Source organism: Panulirus ornatus, chromosome 67 (genome assembly GCF_036320965.1).
Source record: "Panulirus ornatus isolate Po-2019 chromosome 67, ASM3632096v1, whole genome shotgun sequence".
NCBI classification, from domain to species: Eukaryota; Metazoa; Arthropoda; class Malacostraca; order Decapoda; family Palinuridae; genus Panulirus; species Panulirus ornatus.
The window spans coordinates 19,345,774-19,369,166 of NC_092290.1; the positions used below are offsets into that span (position 1 = coordinate 19,345,774).

Sequence of the window (23,393 nt, forward strand, 5' to 3'; positions counted from 1 at the left end):
GAAAGAAGTATCATTGTGGTGCAGTGTTGCACCAGCCTCCTGTTTAAAGGATGTGGACTGATGTTGCTAACTTCACTCAAACATAATTTGTTTTTGGTAGAAGTAATTCAGGCATAACAGGTGCATGTTCTGTTGCTGAGAATTCTAATTTTGATAGCGATTTGATGGACGTGATAGTGACTGAAACAAAGGGGTAATATGGTTTTGCAAAGGAGACAGCCAACACCTCCAAGCAGGAGGCTGTCCAATATCACTGACACCACATGGAGTAAAATGTTTAACTTTTTGTCTGTGATGATGAAGATTGTCCATAATAAGAAATGTTAAATAAATATTGAACCATCAATAAGATGTGTGAGCTGAAGAGTTTATCAATAAGATTATGCCTCAAGATCACTTTCTGGAACTTATTAAGCTCCTTCAATTTATGGAAAGTAACTTACAGGTACCAACAAACTGCAGAAAATTAGACTGGCTCTTGATAATCTACATAGGAAATTAAGACGGAAATTTGAGTTATGGAGATTCTTTTGCCATCACCATCTCCTAGTGGGAGTTCCCAAAGGGAACAGGCATTAGAGAAATCTATGCCATTTCAACATTTGTGCATTAGTGAGTTCTGATTTTTTGAGAAGTGAGACTGGAATTGAGACGGTATATTCCTTCTATCTGGTAGTGATTTGGATTGAATATTTTTGTGATGCTGAAAGTTTATTCGTACTTGTCTGCTGCTTCCTGCGGTACTTAGGTATTGCCAGGAATAGATGAAGAAAGGCCACATTTGCTCACATACAGTTTCTAGTTCTCATTTGCATTGCTCTAAAACCACTGCTCCCTATCCACAACCAAGTCCCACAGACCTTTTCATGGTCTCCCCAGGCTGCTTCACATGCCTTGAGTTATTCCATTGACAGCTTGTATACCAAATGGTTCTAGTTCACTCTATCCCATGTATACCTTTCACCATCATACATGAGGCCTGATCATTTAAAATACTTTTCACTCCATTCTTCCATCCCCAGTTTGGTCTTCCCCTTCTCCTTGCCCCCTCCACTTCTGACGCTTATCCTCTTTGTCACCCCTGTCCTCACTCACTCTCCCCATAAGTCCAAACCATTTCAGCACACCCTCTTCAGTTCTGTCAACTGCACTTTTTGTATTATCACATCTCTTTATTACCTTTTTATTATTTACTTGAAACCACCTCACATCACATATTGTCCTCGTACATTTCATTTTCAAAACATTCATCCTCCTCCATACATCCTTATCTACAGCCCATACCTTACATCCATACAACATCGTTAGGACTACTTTACCTCACACATTCCTCAAGCTCCTAGAACCTCCCCACCCACTCATTGACTTATTTCCACTTACATAATTCTATTTGCTACCATGGCCACTCTCAGGTATTCATAACACTTCACTTCCTCCAATTTTCTCCACTCAAAGTCACTCCCCAAATAACTTGATTTTGTAATATACTGGGAAAGTGAATGATAATGGTGAATTAGGTATCCTAGGATCCATAGCGAAGACTTTCATGCCAGGTCCTTTGGGCAAAGGTCATATCAAGTATGTGGCCAATTGGTATACTAGCCCAAAATTGTTCCACTATTTACATCAACAGAATACTGGTGCGTGTGGGACAGTTTGGGCAAAGCAAAAATGTATGCTATCATTGCCTGATGTTGAAGGTGGTGAAGTAGTCTTATGTCATTTTTACAACATCTTATGTTTGAAATGGTATGATAACTGTATTGATCGCATGCTTTCCACTGTCCATGGAGACAAGAGGGTAGACAGTGAAAAGCATGGTGGCAAGAAATAAAAGGAAAATGGTTTATATTGTAAAGTACACCCAGAAAATGAGAACTATAGGTAAATGGGATATGCTTATCAGCTGTGTTGAGTGTATGAGAAAGAGCACAACATTGTGTCAAAATATACTCTCACTTGCTAGACATGTTAGTACTGAACACCTTCAGTATGTGCAGATCCCCAAGTAGTGATTTCACAAAATCCAGTGAATTTCGTTTGGTGGCAACATCTGGTATTTTGTCCGACTAGACGGATTTCTCCTTATATATCAAGTGAAGGACAGTTAATTGAAATGATATTAAATATGTATTAGTTATTGGGTGAAGATTATAGCCTTAATCACCAAGCAGAAAAGTTTGCATTTTAAAGATTGAAATATTGGGAAGCAAAGCAATATGAGACAAAATTATCACTTACATAGGGGGAGAGAGTGTTGGTTAGTGTTACCAGTTTTGAATATTAGTGCTCATTACATGTTATGAATAATCCTTTTATGAATAACATATATTCTGGAAATGGGATTCTGTGGTTGTGAAAAAACAAGGTAAACTTATTATGGCACACTTTTGACACATGGGAAAACTTAAGAGAGGCAAATATATGAGGCTACATTAGATATTAGTTGTGTGCTGTATTTTTTTGTTTTGTTATCCCAGTGCTTGGCGTGAGTGTAATAATAATAATGATAGTAATGATAATAATGATGATAATAATGATAATGACAGTTTGGTAAAGTGTGTGAAAGAAGAAAGCTGAGAGTAAATGTGAATAAGAGCAAGGTTATTAGGTACAGTAGGGTTGAGGGACAAGTCAATTGGGAGGTAAGTTTAAATAGAGAAAAACCAGAGGAAGTGAAGTGTTTTAGATATCTGGGAGTGGATTTGGCAGCAGATGGAACCATGGAAGCGTAAGTGAGTTACGGGGTGGGGGAAGGGGCGAAGGTTCTGGGAGCGTTGAAGAATGTGTGGAAGGCGAGAATGTTATCTCAGAGAGCAAAAATGGGTATGTTTGAACGAATAGTGGTTCCAACAATGATATATGGTTGTGAGGCGTGGGCTATAGATAGGGTTGTGCAGAGGAGGGTGGATGTGTTGGAAATAAGATGTTTGAAGACATTATGTGGTGTGTAATGAAAGGGTAAGAGAGATGTGTGGTAATAAAAAGAGTTTGGTTGAGAGAGCAGAAGAGGGTGTATTGAAATGGTGTGGTCACATGGAGAGAACAAGTGAGGAAAGATTGACAAAGAGGATATATGTGTGTCAGAGGTGGAGGGAATGAGGAGAAGTGGGAGACCAAATTGGAGGTGGAAGGATTGGGTGAAAAAGATTTTGAGTGATTGGGGCTTGAACATACAGGAGGGTGAAAGGTGTGCAAGGAATAGAGTGAATTGGAACGATGTGGTATACCGGGGTCAATGTGCTGTCAATGATGGATTGAACCAGGGCATATAATGCGTCTGGGGTAAAATATGGAAAGTTTTGTGGGGCCTGTGGTTTTGGTGCATTACACATGACAGCTAGAGACGGAGTGTAAATGAATGTGGACTTTGTTGTCTTTTCCTAGCGCTACCTCGCGCACATGCAAGGGGAGGGGGTTTCATTTCATGTGTGGCAGGGTGGCAGCGGGAATGAATAAGGGCAGACAGTATGAATTATGTACATGTGTATATATGTATATGTCTGTGTATTAGGTACAGTAGGGTTGAGGGTCAAGTCAATTGGGAGGTGAGTCTGAATGGAGAAAAACTGGAGGAAGTGAAGTGTTTTAGATATCTGGGAGTGGATCTGGCAGCGGATGGAACCATGGAAGCGGAAGTGGATCATAGGGTGGGGGAGGGGGCGAAAATTCTGGGGGCCTTGAAGAATGTGTGGAAGTCAAGAACATTATCCCGGAAAGCGAAAATGGGTATGTTTGAAGGAATAGTGGTTCCAACAATGTTGTATGGTTGCAAGGCGTGGGCTATGGATAGAGTTGTGCGCAGAAGGATGGATGTGCTGGAAATGAGATGTTTGAGGACAATGTGTGGTGTGAGGTGGTTTGATCGAGTGAGTAACGTAAGGGTAAGAGAGATGTGTGGAAATAAAAAGAGCGTGGTTGAGAGAGCAGAAGAGGGTGTTTTGAAGTGGTTTGGGCACATGGAGAGAATGAGTGAGGAAAGATTGACCAAGAGGATATATGTGTCGGAGGTGGAGGGAACGAGGAGAAGAGGGAGACCAAATTGGAGGTGGAAAGATGGAGTGAAAAAGATTTTGTGTGATCGGGGCCTGAACATGCAGGAGGGTGAAAGGAGGGCAAGGAATAGAGTGAATTGGAGCGATGTGGTATACCGGGGTTGACGTGCTGTCAGTGGATTGAATCAAGGCATGTGAAGCATCTGGGGTAAACCATGGAAAGCTGTGTAGGTATGTATATTTGCGTGTGTGGACGTATGTATATACATGTGTATGGTGGGGTTGGGCCATTTCTTTCGTCTGTTTCCTTGCGCTACCTCGCAAACGCGGGAGACAGCGACAAAGAATAATAATAATAATAATAATAATAATAATAATAATATATATATATATATATATATATATATATATATATATATATATATATATATATATATATATATATATATATGGGAGGGTATTGATTGAGAGGGTGAAGGCATGTACAGAGCATCAGATTGGGGAAGAGCAGTGTGGTTTCAGAAGTGGTAGAGGATGTGTGGATCAGGTGTTTCCTTTGAAGAATGTATGTGAGAAATACTTAGAAAAGCAAATGGATTTGTATGTAGCATTTATGGATCTGGAGAAGGCATATGATAGAGTTGATAGAGATGCTCTGTGGAAGGTATTAAGAATATATGGTGTGGGAGGCAAGTTGTTAGAAGCAGTGAAAAGTTTTTATCGAGGATGTAAGGCATGTGTACGTGTAGGAAGAGAGGAAAGTGATTGGTTCTCAGTGAATGTAGGTTTGCGGCAGGGGTGTGTGATGTCTCCATGGTTGTTTAATTTGTTTATGGACGGGGTTGTTAGGGAGGTGAATGCAAGAGTTTTGGAAAGAGGGGCAAGTATGAAGTCTGTTGGGGATGAGAGAGCTTGGGAAGTGAGTCAGTTGTTGTTCACTGATGATACAGCGCTGGTGGCTGATTCATGTGAGAAACTGCAGAAGCTGGTGACTGAGTTTGGTAAAGTGTGTGAAAGAAGAAAGTTAAGAGTAAATGTGAATAAGAGCAAGGTTATTAGGTACAGTAGGGTTGAGAGTCAAGTCAATTGGGAGGTAAGTTTGAATGGAGCAAAACTGGAGGAAGTAAAGTGTTTTAGATATCTGGGAGTGGATCTGGCAGCGGATGGAACCATGGAAGCGGAAGTGGATCATAGGGTGGGGGAGGGGGCGAAAATCCTGGGAGCCTTGAAGAATGTGTGGAAGTCGAGAACATTATCTCGGAAAGCAAAAATGGGTATGTTTGAAGGAATAGTGGTTCCAACAATGTTGTATGGTTGCAAGGCGTGGGCTATGGATAGAGTTGTGCGCAGGAGGATGGATGTGCTGGAAATGAGATGTTTGAGGACATTGTGTGGTGTGAGGTGGTTTGATCGAGTAAGTAACGTAAGGGTAAGAGAGATGTGTGGAAATAAAAAGAGCGTGGTTGAGAGAGCAGAAGTGGGTGTTTTGAAATGGTTTGGGCACATGGAGAGAATGAGTGAGGAAAGATTGACCAAGAGGATATATGTGTCGGAGGTGGAGGGAACAAAGAGAAGAGGGAGACCAAATTGGAGGTGGAAAGATGGAGTGAAAAAGATTTTGTGTGATCGGGGCCTGAACATGCAGGAGGGTGAAAGGAGGGCAAGGAATAGAGTGAATTGGAGCGATGTGGTATACCGGGGTTGAAGTGCTGTCAGTGGATTGAAGCAGGGCATGTGAAGCGTCTGGGGTAAACCATGGAAAGCTGTGTAGGTATGTATATTTGCGTGTGTGGACATATGTATATACATGTGTATGGGGGGGGGTTGGGCCATTTCTTTCGTCTGTTTCCTTGCGCTACCTCGCAAACGCGGGAGACAGCGACAAAGTATAAAAATAATAAAAAAAAAATTTTTTTTTTTTTTCTTTTTTTTATACTTTGTCGCTGTCTCCCGCGTTTGCGAGGTAGCGCAAGGAAACAGACGAAAGAAATGGCCCAACCCCCCCCATACACATGTACATACACACACACATATATATATATATATATATATATATATATATATATATATATATTTTTTTTTTTTTTTTTTTTTTTTTTTTCATACTATTCACCATTTCCCGCGATAGCGAGGTAGCGTTAAGAACAGAGGACTGGGCCTTTGAGGGAATATCCTCACCTGGCCCCCTTCTCTGTTCCTTCTTTTGGAAAATTAAAAAAAAACGAGAGGGGAGGATTTCCAGCCCCCCGCTCCCTTCCCTTTTAGTCGCCTTCTACGACACGCAGGGAATACATGAGAAGTATTCTTTCTCCCCTATCCCCAGGGATATATATATATATATATCTTTCTTTCTTTCTTTCAAACTATTCGCCATTTCCCGCATTAGCGAGGTAGCGTTAAGAACAGAGGACTGGGCCTTTGAGGGAATATCCTCACCTGGCCCCCTTCTCTGTTCCTTCTTTTGGAAAATTAAAAAAAAAAAATAATGAGAGGGGAGGATATCCAGCCCCCCGCTCCCTCCCCTTTTAGTCGCCTTCTACGACATGCAGGGAATACGTGGGAAGTATTCTTTCTCCCCTATCCCCAGGGATATATATATATTATTTCATATATTTATATACATGTATACGTTGAGTTGTATAGGTATGCATATGTGCGTATGTGGATTGTATGTATATACATGTGTATGTGGGTGGGTTGGGTCATTCTTTCGTCTGTTTCCTTGCGCTACCTCGCTAACACGGGCGACAGCGACAAAGTATAATTAAGATAAATATATTAATAATGATAATACAATAGATTAGTTTCCAGAGAGAGGAAGTAAGTTTAAGTGTGTGACACATGCTCAAGGCAGGTGGAACAAAGGGTGGCTAGTATGGTAGGAAGCAGGGAGGAATACAGACAAACTTATTGTTTTCCAAATAAGCTTCAATGCTGGTTGCAAACAGATGGGTATTTAACAGTTCTCAAGGTTGTGGTGGGTGGGAGGGGGGATGGAGTGGAGGATGGCTGGGGAAGAGTGTGATGTATCCCAGCAAGAAGGTGTTGCCAACATATTGGAAAAATTTATTATTTACGCATGTCATATGTTGCATAACCGAAACAATAGCAAAAATGTTGCTTAATAATTATGATATTATGAACCAATGTATTGTTTTATTTAGCAATTACAGCTGACCAGTGGTATCAATCATGGCACATATGGCTTCTCTCCCCATTCCCTCCCACCCACCCCCTCACTCCTTCATACGCAGGGCACTTTGTAACTGTGGGGTTATAAAAGTTTCAGTAATATGCCATTACAGGCAGCAGCATCTGCTAGCACATCCACCTTGATTCACCAAAGGAGCTAAGTAATTTAACACTTATTGAAGAACAGCCAAATGCATTCATGTTTGTAAATCGTGTAAAACTTAAAATATGGACTTATGGATTGCTTTTTATTAAGAGAAACCCTGCAAAGACAAACAAGACCTGGGGACTCAAGAGGTGAAGATAGTTGCCAGATACTACATTTTTTTGTCAGAAACATTTTGCAGAATATGACATCACTACTTTGTGCAACTGTACTTAGTGAAGACTGGCCAGATGCCAGAGTTAAAGGACATCGAGGGCATTTAGTGGGAAGACACTTTCCTCACCCAGTTCCTTCCACAACAAATGAGGAAAGGAGGAAAGAGCAAAGCACAGGTGTTTTGTTTACAAACACCACTCAAGGGCAGAGAAGAGTGCAGCAAACACCCATGTTCACTGAATATGATATGTCTCCGTGCATTATCCTGTTTCAAGGTGTATCTGGCGAAGGCAGTTATTCATAAGATAAAAGATTATCATGTATAAATATGTAAATATACCTTGTGAAGATTTTGGGGGTATTCACCCCTTCAGCCTTAGGTTAGATTGGGTACCATATATGTACATATGTACATATATAGGGGCTGGAAATCCTCCTCTCTTGTTTTTAGTTTTCCTAATGAGGGAACAGAGCAGGGGACCAAGTGAGGATATTCCCTCAAAGGCTCAGTCCTCTGTTCTTAATGCTGCCTTGCTAATGCGGGAAATGGCGAATAGTATGAAAAAAAATATATAGTAAATCTGGAGACATCATAGATGTAGCATGAGGAGAAATAGCATTATTGTTTAGAGAAATTGCATATGTGTAGGAGCATAAGGAAACTATAACATTGGTGTTGTAAAGTAAGTGCATACATATTGCTTCATTTAGTGAAGGATGCATGATACAACCAGCGGAGTCAGCCTTGGTGGCGGCAATGATATGCCTGAAAAAATATGCATTTGTGGGCCTGGTCACATGTGTGTACAATTCTACCATACTGTCATGTATATTATGTGTTTGTAGGAAGTAAATATTTCATATGGCATAAAAAAAGAGATAAAGATTTGTTATTTTTGGAAAGTCCTGCAGTTGGAATATTTTTTTTATATTTTTTTATTATACTTTGTCGCTGTCTCCCGCGTTTGCGAGGTAGCGCAAGGAAACAGACGAAAGAAATGGCCCAACCCCCCCCCCCATACACATGTATATACATACGTCCACACACGCAAATATACATACCTACACAGCTTTCCATGGTTTACCCCAGATGCTTCACATGCCTTGATTCAATCCACTGACAGCACGTCAACCCCGGTATACCACATCGCTCCAATTCACTCTATTCCTTGCCCTCCTTTCACCCTTCTGCATGTTCAGGCCCCAATCACACAAAATCTTTTTCACTCCATCTTTCCACCTCCAATTTGGTCTCCCTCTTCTCCTCGTTCCCTCCACCTCCGACACATATATCCTCTTGGTCAATCTTTCCTCACTCATTCTCTCCATGTGCCCAAACCACTTCAAAACACCCTCTTCTGCTCTCTCAACCACGCTCTTTTTATTTCCACACATCTCTCTTACCCTTACGTTACTCACTCGATCAAACCACCTCACACCACACATTGTCCTCAGACATCTCATTTCCAGCACATCCATCCTCCTGCGCACAACTCTATCCATAGCCCACGCCTCGCAACCATACAACATTGTTGGAACCACTATTCCTTCAAACATACCCATTTTTGCTTTCCGAGATAATGTTCTCGACTTCCACACATTCTTCAAGGCCCCCAGAATTTTCGCCCCCTCCCCCACCCTATGCTGCACTTCCGCTTCCATGGTTCCATCCGCTGCCAGATCCACTCCCAGATATCTAAAACACTTCACTTCCTCCAGTTTTTCTCCATTCAAACTCACCTCCGGATTGACTTGACCCTCAACCCTACTGTACCTAATAACCTTGCTCTTATACACATTTACTCTTAACTTTCTTCTTCCACACACTTTACCAAACTCAGTCACCAGCTTCTGCAGTTTCTCACATGAATCAGCCACCAGCGCTGTATCATCAGCGAACAACAACTGACTCACTTCCCAAGCTCTCTCATCCCCAACAGACTTCATACTTGCCCCTCTTTCCAAAACTCTTGCATTTACCTCCCTAACAACCCCATCCATAAACAAATTAAACAACCATGGAGACATCACACACCCCTGCCGCAAACCTACATTCACTGAGAACCAATCACTTTCCTCTCTTCCTACACGTACACATGCCTTACATCCTCGATAAAAACTTTTCACTGCTTCTAACAACTTTCCTCCCACACCATATATTCTTAATACCTTCCACAGAGCATCTCTATCAACTCTATCATATGCCTTCTCCACATCCATAAATGCTACATACAAATCCATTTGCTTTTCTAAGTATTTCTCACATACATTCTTCAAAGCAAACACCTGATCCACACATCCTCTACCACTTCTGAAACCACACTGCTCTTCCCCAATCTGATGCTCTGTACATGCCTTCACCCTCTCAATCAATACCCTCCCATATAATTTACCAGGAATACTCAACAAACTTATACCTCTGTAATTTGAGCACTCACTCTTATCCTCTTTGCCTTTGTACAATGGCACTATGCACGCATTCCGCCAATCCTCAGGCACCTCACCATGAGTCATACATACATTAAATAACCTTACCAACCAGTCAACAATACAGTCACCCCCTTTTTTAATAAATTCCACTGCAATACCATCCAAACCTGCTGCCTTGCCGGCTTTCATCTTCCGCAAAGCTTTCACTACCTCTTCTCTGTTTACCAAATCATTTTCCCTAACCCTCTCACTTTGCACACCACCTCGACCAAAACACCCTATATCTGCCACTCTATCATCATATATTTAATATATAATTTTACTGTACTCATTAGGTTAAGATCAGATATATGTAGACTTTCTTGTTGTTGGGAAAGTTCTGCATCAGTAACCATGCTCTTTAACCCATTTCCAGTAAAATCTTTTCCATTCATTATGGCTAGGGGATATAGAGTAAATTTTGTTGTAATTACTTGCCTCCACCTCAAGGCAAAATAATAATGGATTTTTCCTGTAAGGGTCAATCATCTGTTCTAGACGCTACCTTGCTTGCACGGGAAATAGCAGTCATGCATAAAAGATGAGAAAATGATGCTTGTAGTGGCAACCCATGCATTATTACCAGATGCTACAGCTAAGTTTTTCCTGTACACTGGTAACTCTATGTGATGCTAAGGAGGCATGTGAAAGACCTGCACCCCTCACATTATTTAATAATTTGTGAAGCTGCAACAGTCTTACTAGGTAAGGGAGATTAGTGATGAAAACCTCTTTATCATATTTGTTTGTGATGAAAACTCCACCAAAAATACCACACATCTCACACATATACCCGTTGGTACTCTTGGAGTATCCCAGATGCCTGGCAGTGTAGCATAAGTTAAAAGGCATGTAGCACATAAACAATTCCCCTAGGTTGAGTTGTGTATCATTCTGTTCAGAAAGTTGCTCTAGTTGCTTTAATAAAGTTATTGAGATATTTTATTTGAATGTTTGAGAATACAGTATCCCACAGAGTGTATGGTGGATTTGAGTACTGATACAGTGAAAGGCTGAATTGAGAAATTCTTAGGGGACATTGGGACTTAGTCTTTATTGCCATTATATTGATTTTAGTGTTTAGTTTACTGATTCTTAAGCATTTTTGTATAGGTTCATGTAATACAGATGAAATAAACTAAAACTTCCTGCCTCTTATCCCTTAAAATACAATGGACTGCTTATAGTTTTTATTAAGTGAATATTTACTCTGTGTTTCAGGAGCTGTTGGGGGCCATTATGATGTGCCATCAACGCTTCAAAGACAAGCTCGTGTAAAAGCATTAGAGGCAGATGCCACAAATCCCAATCTCAACATCTACCATTCTATTGAAAGCTTAAAAGATAACAGACTTGTAGAGCATGTATATGATGAAATAAAACAAAGACCGCCTCCGCCAAAAGATCCAGGTTTGTTATTCTCTTGTAAATGATTATATGTTTCTATGTGTGTTATCTCTTATTCATCTGCTGTAACTTGTCTAATCACTGCTACTTTTAAGAGAAAGCAGAACCTGAATGACATGAGGTTAGAACACAGTAACTCGTTTCTTTAAACCCATTGCAGTGAAATGTGTTAATATTTCTTGAAGCTAATTATTTTGCCCAACAGCTTAAGCAAAATATTGGAATTGTAAAAATCGATTCAGGATTACATTAGTCATCAGTGAATTACCAATTAAGGATGTTTCATCTCAAGCTCTTCTAACTGTAGATTGAAGAGTGCAGAACCCTTGGAGAATATAACTCGACAATAAACTGCTACTGAGTACTCACCTATCACAAAAGAATTGACGATCTTCTAATCCATCCACAACCTTTCTGGGTGCAAGCATATTCAACTTTCAGCAGGAAATGAGCTGGCTTTGTAGTTTGATGTGATTGTCCATCAGCTAACATGTCAACCATGGAGAAGCAGATAGGTGTAACTAAAACATGGAAAAAATGTAATAAACCTTCATTTTGAATGTCTGAATTGTTTGAACATCAGACTGTTTGAGAAAAGTTTAAAACTTAAGCATCAGTAAATACTGCATTTTTACAAGTGTCAAACTTTACAAGTGGTAAACGTTTCACAGACATAATGGATATTTCAAGCTTATGAAGCTCTGTGATCGTTAATTTCACAAAATTTACAGATAGCTCAGGATTCAGTGCTGTTAGTTGCCTTGTCTTTTGATAATGTTGCTTTGGCCCAGCTTTTCATAATTAGATTGGAAGAGCTTTATTACCCAGTATTAACAGACCAGAAAGTTCATGTACTGAAAATTTCCAGTATTTTCCAGTACAAGATTTAAATTGTAGTACCAGGCATCCTTGCAATTTTCTGTTGTATACTTTGGCCTGCTCTCAAAGTTTCTTGAAAATTTTCACTACAACAGTAGTTCTCAGTATTGCTTTTTAACATATTCAGTGTTCCCTGCTAAGCTTTAGCTGCTAACTGCAACAGTAATGCTTCACAGCTACCCTGTTTGTGGATTTGGAGTTACTGTCTAATGCAGTATTCTCTCTCGGACAGAAATAGGCAGTATGATAACCAGTTAGGTTAGGAGATGCTGCTACTGTGATAGGCAGAGAATTGGGAAAAGTTTTGAGTTTTAGTGCCTTGGGGATACTTTAGTTTTCTAGTATCTAAGTTTCATCCAGGCTCCCATTGTGGCCTCATAACTGTACCTTTAGAAGTGGAACTGAAGGGGAAGGTGTTGCCCAGCTCTATCAGGGCAGTCTTTGTAATACAGACAAGTACTTGAGGTGAGCTGGGATTTTTATTTTTTTTTGGATAATTTTGGAGCCTTACTGACTCCGAAAACATTGCACTGGAGTTGCCCTCTGCCAGTGGCCTGTCAAGGGTGTAGCACGAAAGGCTAAGAATGGGCACCGGATTCTACCAGTTATGCCAAGGAGTAAAAGAGACAAGCAATTGGGTATAAACCATTAAATGTAAATTGGATGACTGGTGAGCGTTAAAGGAGAGTGCTTGTGGAGAAGTTTAAAAATTATAGCTCGGATGTTCTGGGGATAGGGGAAACCCATATCCTTGGGCAGGGTGTATGGGATGGTGTGGAAGGAGTGGTATGGATGGGAATGAATGAAAATTATTAGGGAAGAGGGAAAGGAAGATGTACAATTCTGCTATCACCGAGAATGTGGGAGAATATTACAGAACATGGATGGAATGGATCAAGAATAGTGTGGGTGAAAGGAAAGATTGGAATTATGAAGTTAGCATGGGCATGTATATATGCACCTGAGAGTATGAAAACTGAATGAGATATGGATGAAATGAAACATTTCTGGAGAAATAAGAATGACTATAAATGGTTTTGAGAATGAGAGAAGCTTAGTTGTAGTGGGTGATATGAATGCAAAAGTAGGATGTGATAAAATTGGCGAGATAGTTGGTAAATGGAGAGTGCTTGGAGTAAATGAGAATGGAAGTTATCTTGTGGATGTCTGTGCTTAGAGGGGATTATTTCTTGCAATTACCTTTTTACAGCACAAGATGATCCACAGGTATACATGGATGAAGATGATGAAAGATAAGACCAAAAGGCTTTGATTGACTGTGTGTCATTGGATGGAAAATTGAGAAAGGCCATGTTGGATGCTAGAGGTGTGAGAGGATTCTTGGGAGACTGACCATTTTGTGGTTCTATTGGAGATGAGGATCAAGAAGTGGAGGCATGGTGGAAGGAAGAATGGAGAGGTAAAAGTGTTGGCAAGCTAGAAGATAGAAAAATGCAGGGAGGAGTATGAAAGGTAACTAAAAGTTTAGATGAAATTGCAGTCAGTGTAGGGATGCAGTCATGTATGAATGAAAGTTTTAAAATGTGTAGAGAAATACTATTAAAGGTTGTAGAATTAGTATTTGAATACAAGGACGCAAGATATAGGAATAAAAAGTGCAATGCATGGTAGATGGAAAAGATTAAAAATGCTTTGAAGGAGAAGAAAAAGGCATGTGGTAGATTGCTTGAAAGGAATGTACCTGTGGAACTTCAGCAGAGGAGGAAAGAACATGAAATGTCTAAGGAGGATTATGAGAAGTTAATGGAGAAAAGCAAAGAAATAGGAGATGAAGATTTTGAAATAAAGTTGAATGAAAATTTTCAGGAAAATAAGAAATTTAATGGAGAGGAGGTGAAAAGGAAAGAGTGGAAATGTTAATGTGAGAAGTACAGAAGAGGAGTTGGTGAATCAAAAGGAGGAAGTGAAAGGAAGATGCAAAGAATAATTTGAAGAATTGATTAGTGTGGTAGAAGGGGAGGCTGCAGATATTACATGCATGTGCATGGAGGGTTGAAGGTTGAGGGTACAAGTGCAAGAGCCCATGGCAAAAAGGGAGTGAAAAAGGGGCATTAATGAAGCTGAATGTAGGAAAGGCACCTGGAGTGGATGGGATCACACCTAAAATGATGAAGTATGGAGGAGAAAGTGTGATAGAGTGGATGCATAACATATGTAATTTAGGATGGAAACAGAAGGTTGTACATGAGGATTGGATGAAAGCTATTATTGTTCCTTTATTGAAGGGAAAATATACTAAGGATGTATGTAGCAATGATAGGGCAATAAGTCTGGACGAGTTTGCAGAGAAAGAATGCAAATGACTGGGAGATGTATAAAAGAAAGAGGCAGGAAGTCAAGAGAAAGGTGCAAGAGGTGAAAAAGAGGGCAAATGAGAGTTGGGATGAGAGACTATCATTAAGTTTTAGGGAGAGTAAAAAGATGTTTTGGAAGGAGGTAAATAAAGTGCGTAAGACAAGAGAACAAATGGGAACATCACTGAAGGGGGCTAATTGGGGAGGTGATAACATGTAGTGGTGATGTAAGAAGGAGTTGGAGTGAGTATTTTGAAGGTTTGTTGAATGTGTTTGATGATAGAGTGGCAGATATACGGTGTTTTGGTCAACGTGGGTATGGATGGTATTGCAGTAGAATTTATTAAAAAAGGGGGTGACTGTATTGTTGACTGGTTGGTAAGGTTATTTAATGTATGTATGACTCACGGTGAGGTGCCTGAGGATTGGCAGAATGCTTGCATAGTGCCATTGTACAAAGGCAAAGGGGATAAAAGTGAGTGCTCGAATTACAGAGGTATAAGTTTGTTGAGTATACCTGGGAAATTATATGGGAGGGTATTGATTGAGAGGGTGAAGCCATGTACAGAGCATCAGATTGCGGAAGAGCAGTCTTGTTTCAGGAGTGGTAGAGGATGTGTGGATCAGGTGTTTGCTTTGAAGAATGTATGTGGGAAATACTTAGAAAAGCTAATGGATTTGTATGTAGTATTTATGGATCTGGAGAAGACATATGATAAAGAGTTGATAGAGATGCTCTGTGGAAGGTATTAAGAGTATATGGTGTGGGAGGCAAGTTGTTAGAAGCAGTGAAAAGTTTTTATCGAGGATGTAAGGCATGTATACGTGCAGGAAGAAAGTGATTAGTTCTCAGTGAATGTTGGTTTGTGGCAGGGGTGCGTAATGTCTCCATGGTTGTTTAATTTGTTTATGGATGTGGTTGTTAGGGAGGTGAATGCAAGAGTTATGGAAGAGGGGCAAGTATGCAGTCTGTTGTGGATGAGAGAGCTTGGGAAGTGAGTCAGTTGTTGTTCGCTGATAGTACAGTGCTGATGGCTGATTCATATGAGAAACTGCAGAAGCTGGTGACTGAGTTTGGTAAAGTGTAAGAAAGAAGAAAGCTGAGAGTAAATGTGAATAAGTGCAAGGTTATTAGGTACAGTAGGGTTGAGGGACAAGTCAGTTGGGAGGTAAGTTTGAATGGAGAAAAACTGGAGGAAGTGAAGTGTTTTAGATATCTGGGAGTGGATTTGGCAGCGGATGGAACCATGGAAGCAGAAGTGAATCATAGGGTGGGGGAGGGAGCGAAAGTTCCGGAAAGCAAAAATGGATATGTTTGAAGGAATAGTGGTTCCGATAATGCTATATGGTTGTGAGGCATGGGCTATAGATAGGGTTGTGCGGAGGAGGATGGATGTGCTGGAAATGAGATGTTTCAGGACAATATGTGGTGTGAGGTGGTTTGATCGAGTAAGTAATGAAAGGGTTAAAGATATGTGTGGTAATAAAAAGAGTGTGGTTGAGAGAGCAGGAGAGGGCGTTTTGAAATGGTTTGGTCACATGGAGAGAATGAGTGAGGAAAGATTGTCAAAAAGAGGATATATGTGTCAGAGGTGGAGGGAACGAGAAGTGGGAGACCAAATTGGAGGTGGAAAGATGGAGTGAAAAAGATTTTGAGTGATTGGGGCCTGAACATGCAGGAGGGTGAAAGGCGTACAAGGAATAGAGTGAATTGGAGTGATGTGGTATACTGGGGTCGACGTGCTGTCAGTGGATTGAACCAGGGCATGTGAAGCGTCTGGGGTAAACCATGGAAAGATTTGTGGGGCATATATATATATATATATATTGGAAAGGATCACAATTTTGCGTGTGATCAAGATATTCCTATGAGTCCACGGGGAAAAATGAAACACGAAAAGTTCCCAAGTGCACTTTCGTGTAATAATCACATCATCGGGGAGACAAAAGAGAGAAATATAACAGTCACTTGATATACATCGAAGAGACGAAGCTAGGACGCCATATGGTAAACATGTGATTGTCCATGTTTACCATGCAGTCTTCCTGCAAGTAATGTCCAGGCCCCTGTCTTGTCTCTTTCACTAACATCTTTACTTCTCCATCCCACCACTCACTACCCTTTCTAAACTGCCCACCTCCCATCTTTCTCATGCCACATGCATGTTTTGCCCAAACCATCACTGCTTCCCTAAATACATCTCATTCCTCACCCATTCCCCTCACATCATTTGCTCTTATCTTTGCCATTCTAGACTCAATCTCTCCTGGTACTTCCTCACACAATTCTCCTTTCCAAGCTCACTTACTATCACCATTCTCTTCTCCCCAACATTCTCTCTTCTTTTCTGGAAACCTCCACAATTCTTCACCTTTGCCTCCACAAGATAGTGATCAGACATACCTCCAGCTGCCCCTCTCAACACATTAACATCCAAAAGTCTATCTTTTACATACCTATCAATTAACATGTAATCCAGTAATGCCGAAGCCTATCAATTAAAACATGTAATCCAGTAATGCCCTTCGACCATCTTTCTTACTCACTCATGTATACTTATGTGTTTCTCTTTTTGATCCAGGCATTCCCAATCACCAGTGTTTTTTTCAGTTCACAAATCCACAAGCTCTTCACCATATCTGTTCATAATACTGAACACCCTATGTACACCAATTATACCCTCAACTGCCATCCACTCATATACACATGTATATACATAAATGCCCATACATGTACATATACATACACATACATATACATATCAACACATCCACACATACATATGTACATATAAACATGTGTATATTCATACTTGCTTGCCTCCAATCCATTCCCAGAGCCAGCCCATCCCACAGGAAACAGCATCCCCCGCCCTTCAGCAAGTTTGCACGAGGAAAACAGACAAAAAAGGCCACATTCATTCACAATCATCCTCTAGCTGTCATGTGTAATACACCAAAGCCACAGCTCCCTATCCACATCCAGGCCCCACAGACCTTTCCATCATTTACCCCAGATGTTTCACATACCCTGCTTCAGTCCAATGACAGCACGTCGACCCCAGTATACCACATCATTCCAATTCACTCAATTCCTTGCATGCCTCTTACTCTCCCGTATGTTCAGGCCCTCATCACTCAAAATCTTTTTAACTCCATCCTTCCACCTCCAATTTGGTCGTCCGCTTCTTGTTCCCTTCACCTTTGACACATATATCCTCTTTGTCAACCTTTCCTTACTCATCCCCTCTATATGTCTAAACCATTTCAGCACACCCTCTTCTGCTTTCTCAACCATACTTTTTATTACCACACCTCTCTTACCCTGGAGCAAGGCATGCGAAGCAGTCAGGGGAAACCAAGGAAACGTCTGTAGGACCTTTCTTTGGAGTGGGAGCTCTGGTATTGGTGCATTATACATGACAGCTTGAGAGTGGATGTGAGTAAATGAACTCTTTTCTTCATCTGTAAGTGGGGCTCCCTCATTGATTTCGGAAAAGGCAAACATGTATGAAAAGAAAAGTGTATGTATACAGAATATATTTTAGGGAGGATGACTTTTTAAGTGCTAGCTGTGTCTTGGAGAACATTAAGAACAGACTTCTTCACAGAGGAACTATCTATCCATCATTAAAGCCGGATGTTTTATTGTGGACAAGTATTCAGTTCAGATAGTGACTAGTTTATGTAATTTGATTCCTTAAGCTGAAGGTAAAATAATTTAACTTAAGCTCATGAATTAAATGGCTTTGTTAATCCTAGCAGAACATTAAAGTTCCCAATTTTGTAAATCCTTCATCTAGAAGCTAGGTAGTACAGTTACTTGCACCTGTACTATTGATATTTAGGTTAGTTTTCATAAGTTGTGTTGCATCTGCCTCTGCTCCTCAGATTCTCAGAAGAAAAACTGAAATAAAGGAAAATTGCCATTGGAATATGGGTAAACAATTATTACCAATATGGGCTTGACACATTTAAAAGAATTTTGTGTGTTATAAAGTGAAGATGATGTAGACTGTGTTCGAATTGAATTGAAAAAATACACCAAAGCTGCAATTCTCCAAGTTCTTGAAGGTTTTAGAATGCATCAGAATTTATCATGTGCAAGGTATTATTCAGTCATGTTACATCTCTCATGTACATTCTTTCAGGTTTTATTGAATTTCAAAATTTATTTGGTTGGCGGAAATTACAGACTCGAATTATGAAAATTTGAAACTATTTTGACTTTTGCATTAATTTTTGCATGAATCTTAGGGTTAAAATGAGGTTTACCCTATAGAGGACTATTATTTTCATCAAAGTTCTAATCATTGCCTTTCTGGAAACTAAAATACAATAGCAGTGTAAAGAATGTCAAAATTGAGATCATAGTCTGATTTTCAAGCTTTTGTCTTCAGAAATAAGAAGACATAATGTGTTTGATGGAGGGTGTTTGTTGTTGAATGTTTAAATGGGCATCTATATATCTTTTTACCTGCATCTCTGATGCCCATTCTCTTTGGGAACTTCCTCAAGGGGGTGGCCATGCCATTGGCAAAAGAGTCTCCATAACTGTTGAACTCCAGTATCACTTCATAGCCTTTAGTGCCTTACCCTTAACAGGCCATTGGCAGAGGGCAACTCTAGCACAGTGTTTTTAGAGGCTCCTGCCTACTTCTATATATTGCTCCTACCATTTTGCTAAAAGGCAGGCTAGTGCATTGTGCTCACCACAAGTGGGTGAGCCAGAAAGAAATGATACCCAGCATGTTATATAGATTGGTATATCAAGTATAATGTCATTAGATGAATGGATGGTACAGTAATGTCAGGCTGTCATTCTTTTACATGAATTTGCATGATCTCCAGTTTTGAAAAGCACTAGTAATGCTTACTCTAGTAGGGCCTGGATCACCTTGTTGATTGAAAAAAAATAACATTTTTGCAACATGATTCATTTGAGAAGCTTCAAAACAAAGCCCAATATTTTTCACATCTTTTAACCCATATACAGTATAACATTTTACAAATTTATTGCTTTAGGTCTTCTTGGCAACTAAAACATTATTAATGGCAAATATTAAAATTTATTCTGAAGAAAGATTCCAGTTTTGAACTCAACAAAATTTCTTTAATGATGTATGTAAATAACACTCAAAGATAATGCTTAGAATGGTTCATCTTAGTAGCATTTACATGTTTTTCTGAGAATTTTAAGGAGATACTGTTTTCTGTTGTGCCACCCCTTAGCAAGGTCCATTACATAACATAATTAGATAATCTTTATAAGGCATACCACAACTTGGTGCCTGATGAAATTTTAAGGGTTTGAGAACCATAGTTAATCTTCGATTTGAAATTGAGCCTCTCATTGCATTTTTCACAAATATAATTATCTTTGTGTACTGTATGGGGAAAGAGTTACTCATAGAGCCTCATCTCTTAAATGTTCTCTGCTGTCATACAACTTTATTTTTGGATATTGTTTGCATTAACCACATCTTCATTCATTTTATTCCTGTCATCTACTATTTATTTATTATATTTATTTATTTTGCTTTGTCGTCTCCCACGTTAGCGAGGTAGCGCAAGGAAACAGACGAAAGAATGGCCCAACCCACCCACATACACATGTATATATATACACGTCCACACACACAAATATACATACCTATACATCTCAACGTATACATATATATACACACACAGACATATACATATATACACATGTACATAATTCATATTTATATGAATATGAAATACCTCCCAGTTGACTTGATCCTCAACCCTACTGTACCTAATAACCTTGCTCTTATTTACATTTACTCTCAACTTTCTTCTTTAACACACTTTACCAAACTCAGTCACCAGCTTCTGCAGTTTCTCACATGAATCAGCCACCATCGCTGTATCATCAGCGAACAACAACTGACTCACTTCCCAAGCTCTCTCATCCACAACAGACTGCATACTTGCCCCTCTTTCCAAAACTCTTGCATTCATCTCCCTAACAACCCCATCCATAAACAAATTAAACTACCATGGAGACATCACGCACCCCTGCCGCAGGCCAACATTCACTGGGAACCAATCACTTTCCTCTCCCACATAGAATCTCTATCAACACTATCATATGCCTTTTCCAGGTCCATAAATACTACATACAAATCCATCTGTTTTTCTAAGTATTTCTCGCATACATTCTTCAAAGCAAACACCTGATCCACACATCCTCTACCACTTTTGAAATTCACTCTGCTCTTCCCCAATCTGATGCTCTATACATGCCTTCACCCTCTCAATCAATACCCTTCCATATAATTTCCCAGGAATACAACAAACTTATACCTCTGTAATTTGAACACTCACCTTTATCCCCTTTGCCTTTGTACAATGGCACTATGCATACATTCCGCCAATTGTCAGGCACTTCACCATGAACCATACATACATTGAATATCCTCACCAATCAGTCAACGACACAGTCACCCCCTTTTTTGATAAATTCCCCAGCAGTACCATCCAAACCCGCTGCCTTGCTGACTTTCATCTTCCACAAAGCTTTCACTAAGTCTTCTCGGTTTACCAAAGCATTCTCCCAGACCCTCTCATTTCGCACACCACCCCAACCAAAGCACCCAATATCTGCCACTCTTATCAAACACTTTCAACAAGCCTTCAAAATACTGACTCCATCGCCCTCTCACTTCACCACTACTTGTTATTACCTCCCCATTTGCCCCCTTCACCGATATTCCCATTTGTTCTCTTGTCTTACACACTTTATTTACCTCCTTCCAAAACATCTTTTTATTCTTTCTAAAATTTAATGATTCTCACCCCAACTCTCATTTGCACTCTTTTTTACCTTTTGCACCTTTCTCTTGACCTCTAGCCTCTTTCTTTTGTACATCTCCCAGTCATTTGCTTTATTCCCCTGCAAAGATCGTCCAAATGCCTCTCTCTTCTCTTTCACTAACAATCTTACTTCTTCATCCCTCTTCTCACTACCCTTTCTAATCTGCCCACCTCCCACCTTTCTCATGCCACAAGCATCTTTTGCGCAAGCCATCACTGCTTCCCTACATACACCCCATTCCTCCCCCACTCCCCTTACGTCATTTGCTCTCAACCTTTTTCTCTTCTGCCCTCAAACTCTCCTGGTACTTCCTCACATAAGTCTCACCCCAACACTCTCTTCTTTTCTGAAAACCTCTACATATCTTCAGCATCATCTCCACAAGATAATGATCAGACATCCCTCCAGTTACACCTCTTAGCACATTAACATCCAAAAGTCTCTCTTTCATGCACCTATCAATTAACACATAATCAGAGAATGCTCTTTGGCCATCTCTCTTACTTACATACTTATACTTATGTATATCTCTCTTTTTAAACCAGGTATTCCCAATCACCAGTCCTTTTTCAGCACACACAAATCTACAAGCTCTTCACCATTTCCATTTACAACACTGAACACCCCATGTACACCAATTGTACACTTGGTGGAAACACTGTTCAGTATTATTTACAATTCTGATAGCACAACAACTTATCTATGGAACTCACATGGCTAAACTTGAATTTAAAGTGTGTACTTCTCATTCTGTAAGGATAAGTATTCTTTTATACAGCATGGAAAAAAATGAGTCATATAGAAGTGTACAGAGAACTCTCATGATAAGTTAAAGGGTTAAAAACATAAAAGTAGTGATTAGGTCACCCTTCTCTCATTTCTCTTCCATGATGGGGAAATTTAATGCCTGTAGTCTTCTTTTGACAAACTTTACATTGGTCCTTCTTAGCAGTGATATTTCTTTACATGATCATGTGGGCATTTGCAAATTCTCCGTCACCTGGGCTGTCATCAAGTGAAGGTCTACATTTTATGGCAGCATTAACTTGGGTAAATGCTGATTCTCCTTGTGCCACTTAAACACGTTCATAGTAGTGATCAGTGCCATGGCAAATGTGCTAGTCATTACATGAAACATTTGTGTAGCTTTTGCTTGAAGGTGTATTTAACAAGGAAGCTATCAAGTAGGTCATTTTCACCCATGAAAAGAGTGTACCCATTAATTATACTGGTTGGTCAACCTGCAAATTTTTTCCAGTTTCCTTATGCATTGGTAATCTTGGTTAAGATACCAGCTGCACTGTTTGTGTGTTTGCCATGTTACTGTATTTCTATTCTACCTTCAAGTCACCAAAAAAAGTCCTTTCTCTTCGGATCATTGTCAGATTGATGGTTTAATTGTTGAGACAGTGTGTCCATACTGCACTTCCCATATGGTGAATATTACTTTTCTTTAATTCAAGGAGTGGTAGACTAGGAAAGATATTGTCTGCATAACTTAATAGTTACTGTTGGCAGACAGTGTTGGGATATCTTAACCCCATCTACAGCAGCCTCCAAATTCACTTTTACTATGATTACTTCCTTGATATATTTTGAAATCACACAGTATCCCACTTCAGGCCCATATTTTGAAACCCAGTCAGTGACTTTCATTTTGGCAGTCACTGAAAAGAATTCTTGAGATGTCATTTGTCCATAAAGAAATTAAATTAGGATACTTAACATTTAGGAGTTACACATCATTGATGTTCTGTAATAATAAGAAGAGATGTGTGTGACCCTCAAGTTTCAGAGTTACAAATTTGCCCTAATGCATGAGTTTGTCTATGGTGTACCTAGTGCAGTCTTATTCTCACTGTTTCCCATATCATCCATTGCACTATCATCAAATCGTAAAAAATAAATGATGCATTCATAAAACACGTACAGATGATTGCTTTAGTTCAAACTTTGTGAATATGATAAGTGGC

At 39.8% G+C, this 23,393-nt stretch overlaps 1 protein-coding gene across 1 annotated transcript in view; it reads left to right on the plus strand.

Moving 5' to 3' along the window:
* LOC139747140 (uncharacterized) overlaps positions 1–23,393 on the plus strand; it is a 353,413-nt gene that overhangs the window by 317,763 nt on the left and 12,257 nt on the right. The window contains exon 23 of the mRNA XM_071659064.1: positions 11,200–11,388. Within this exon, the coding sequence (XP_071515165.1) occupies positions 11,200–11,388 (189 nt within the window). The remainder of the gene's footprint in view (positions 1–11,199; positions 11,389–23,393) is intronic.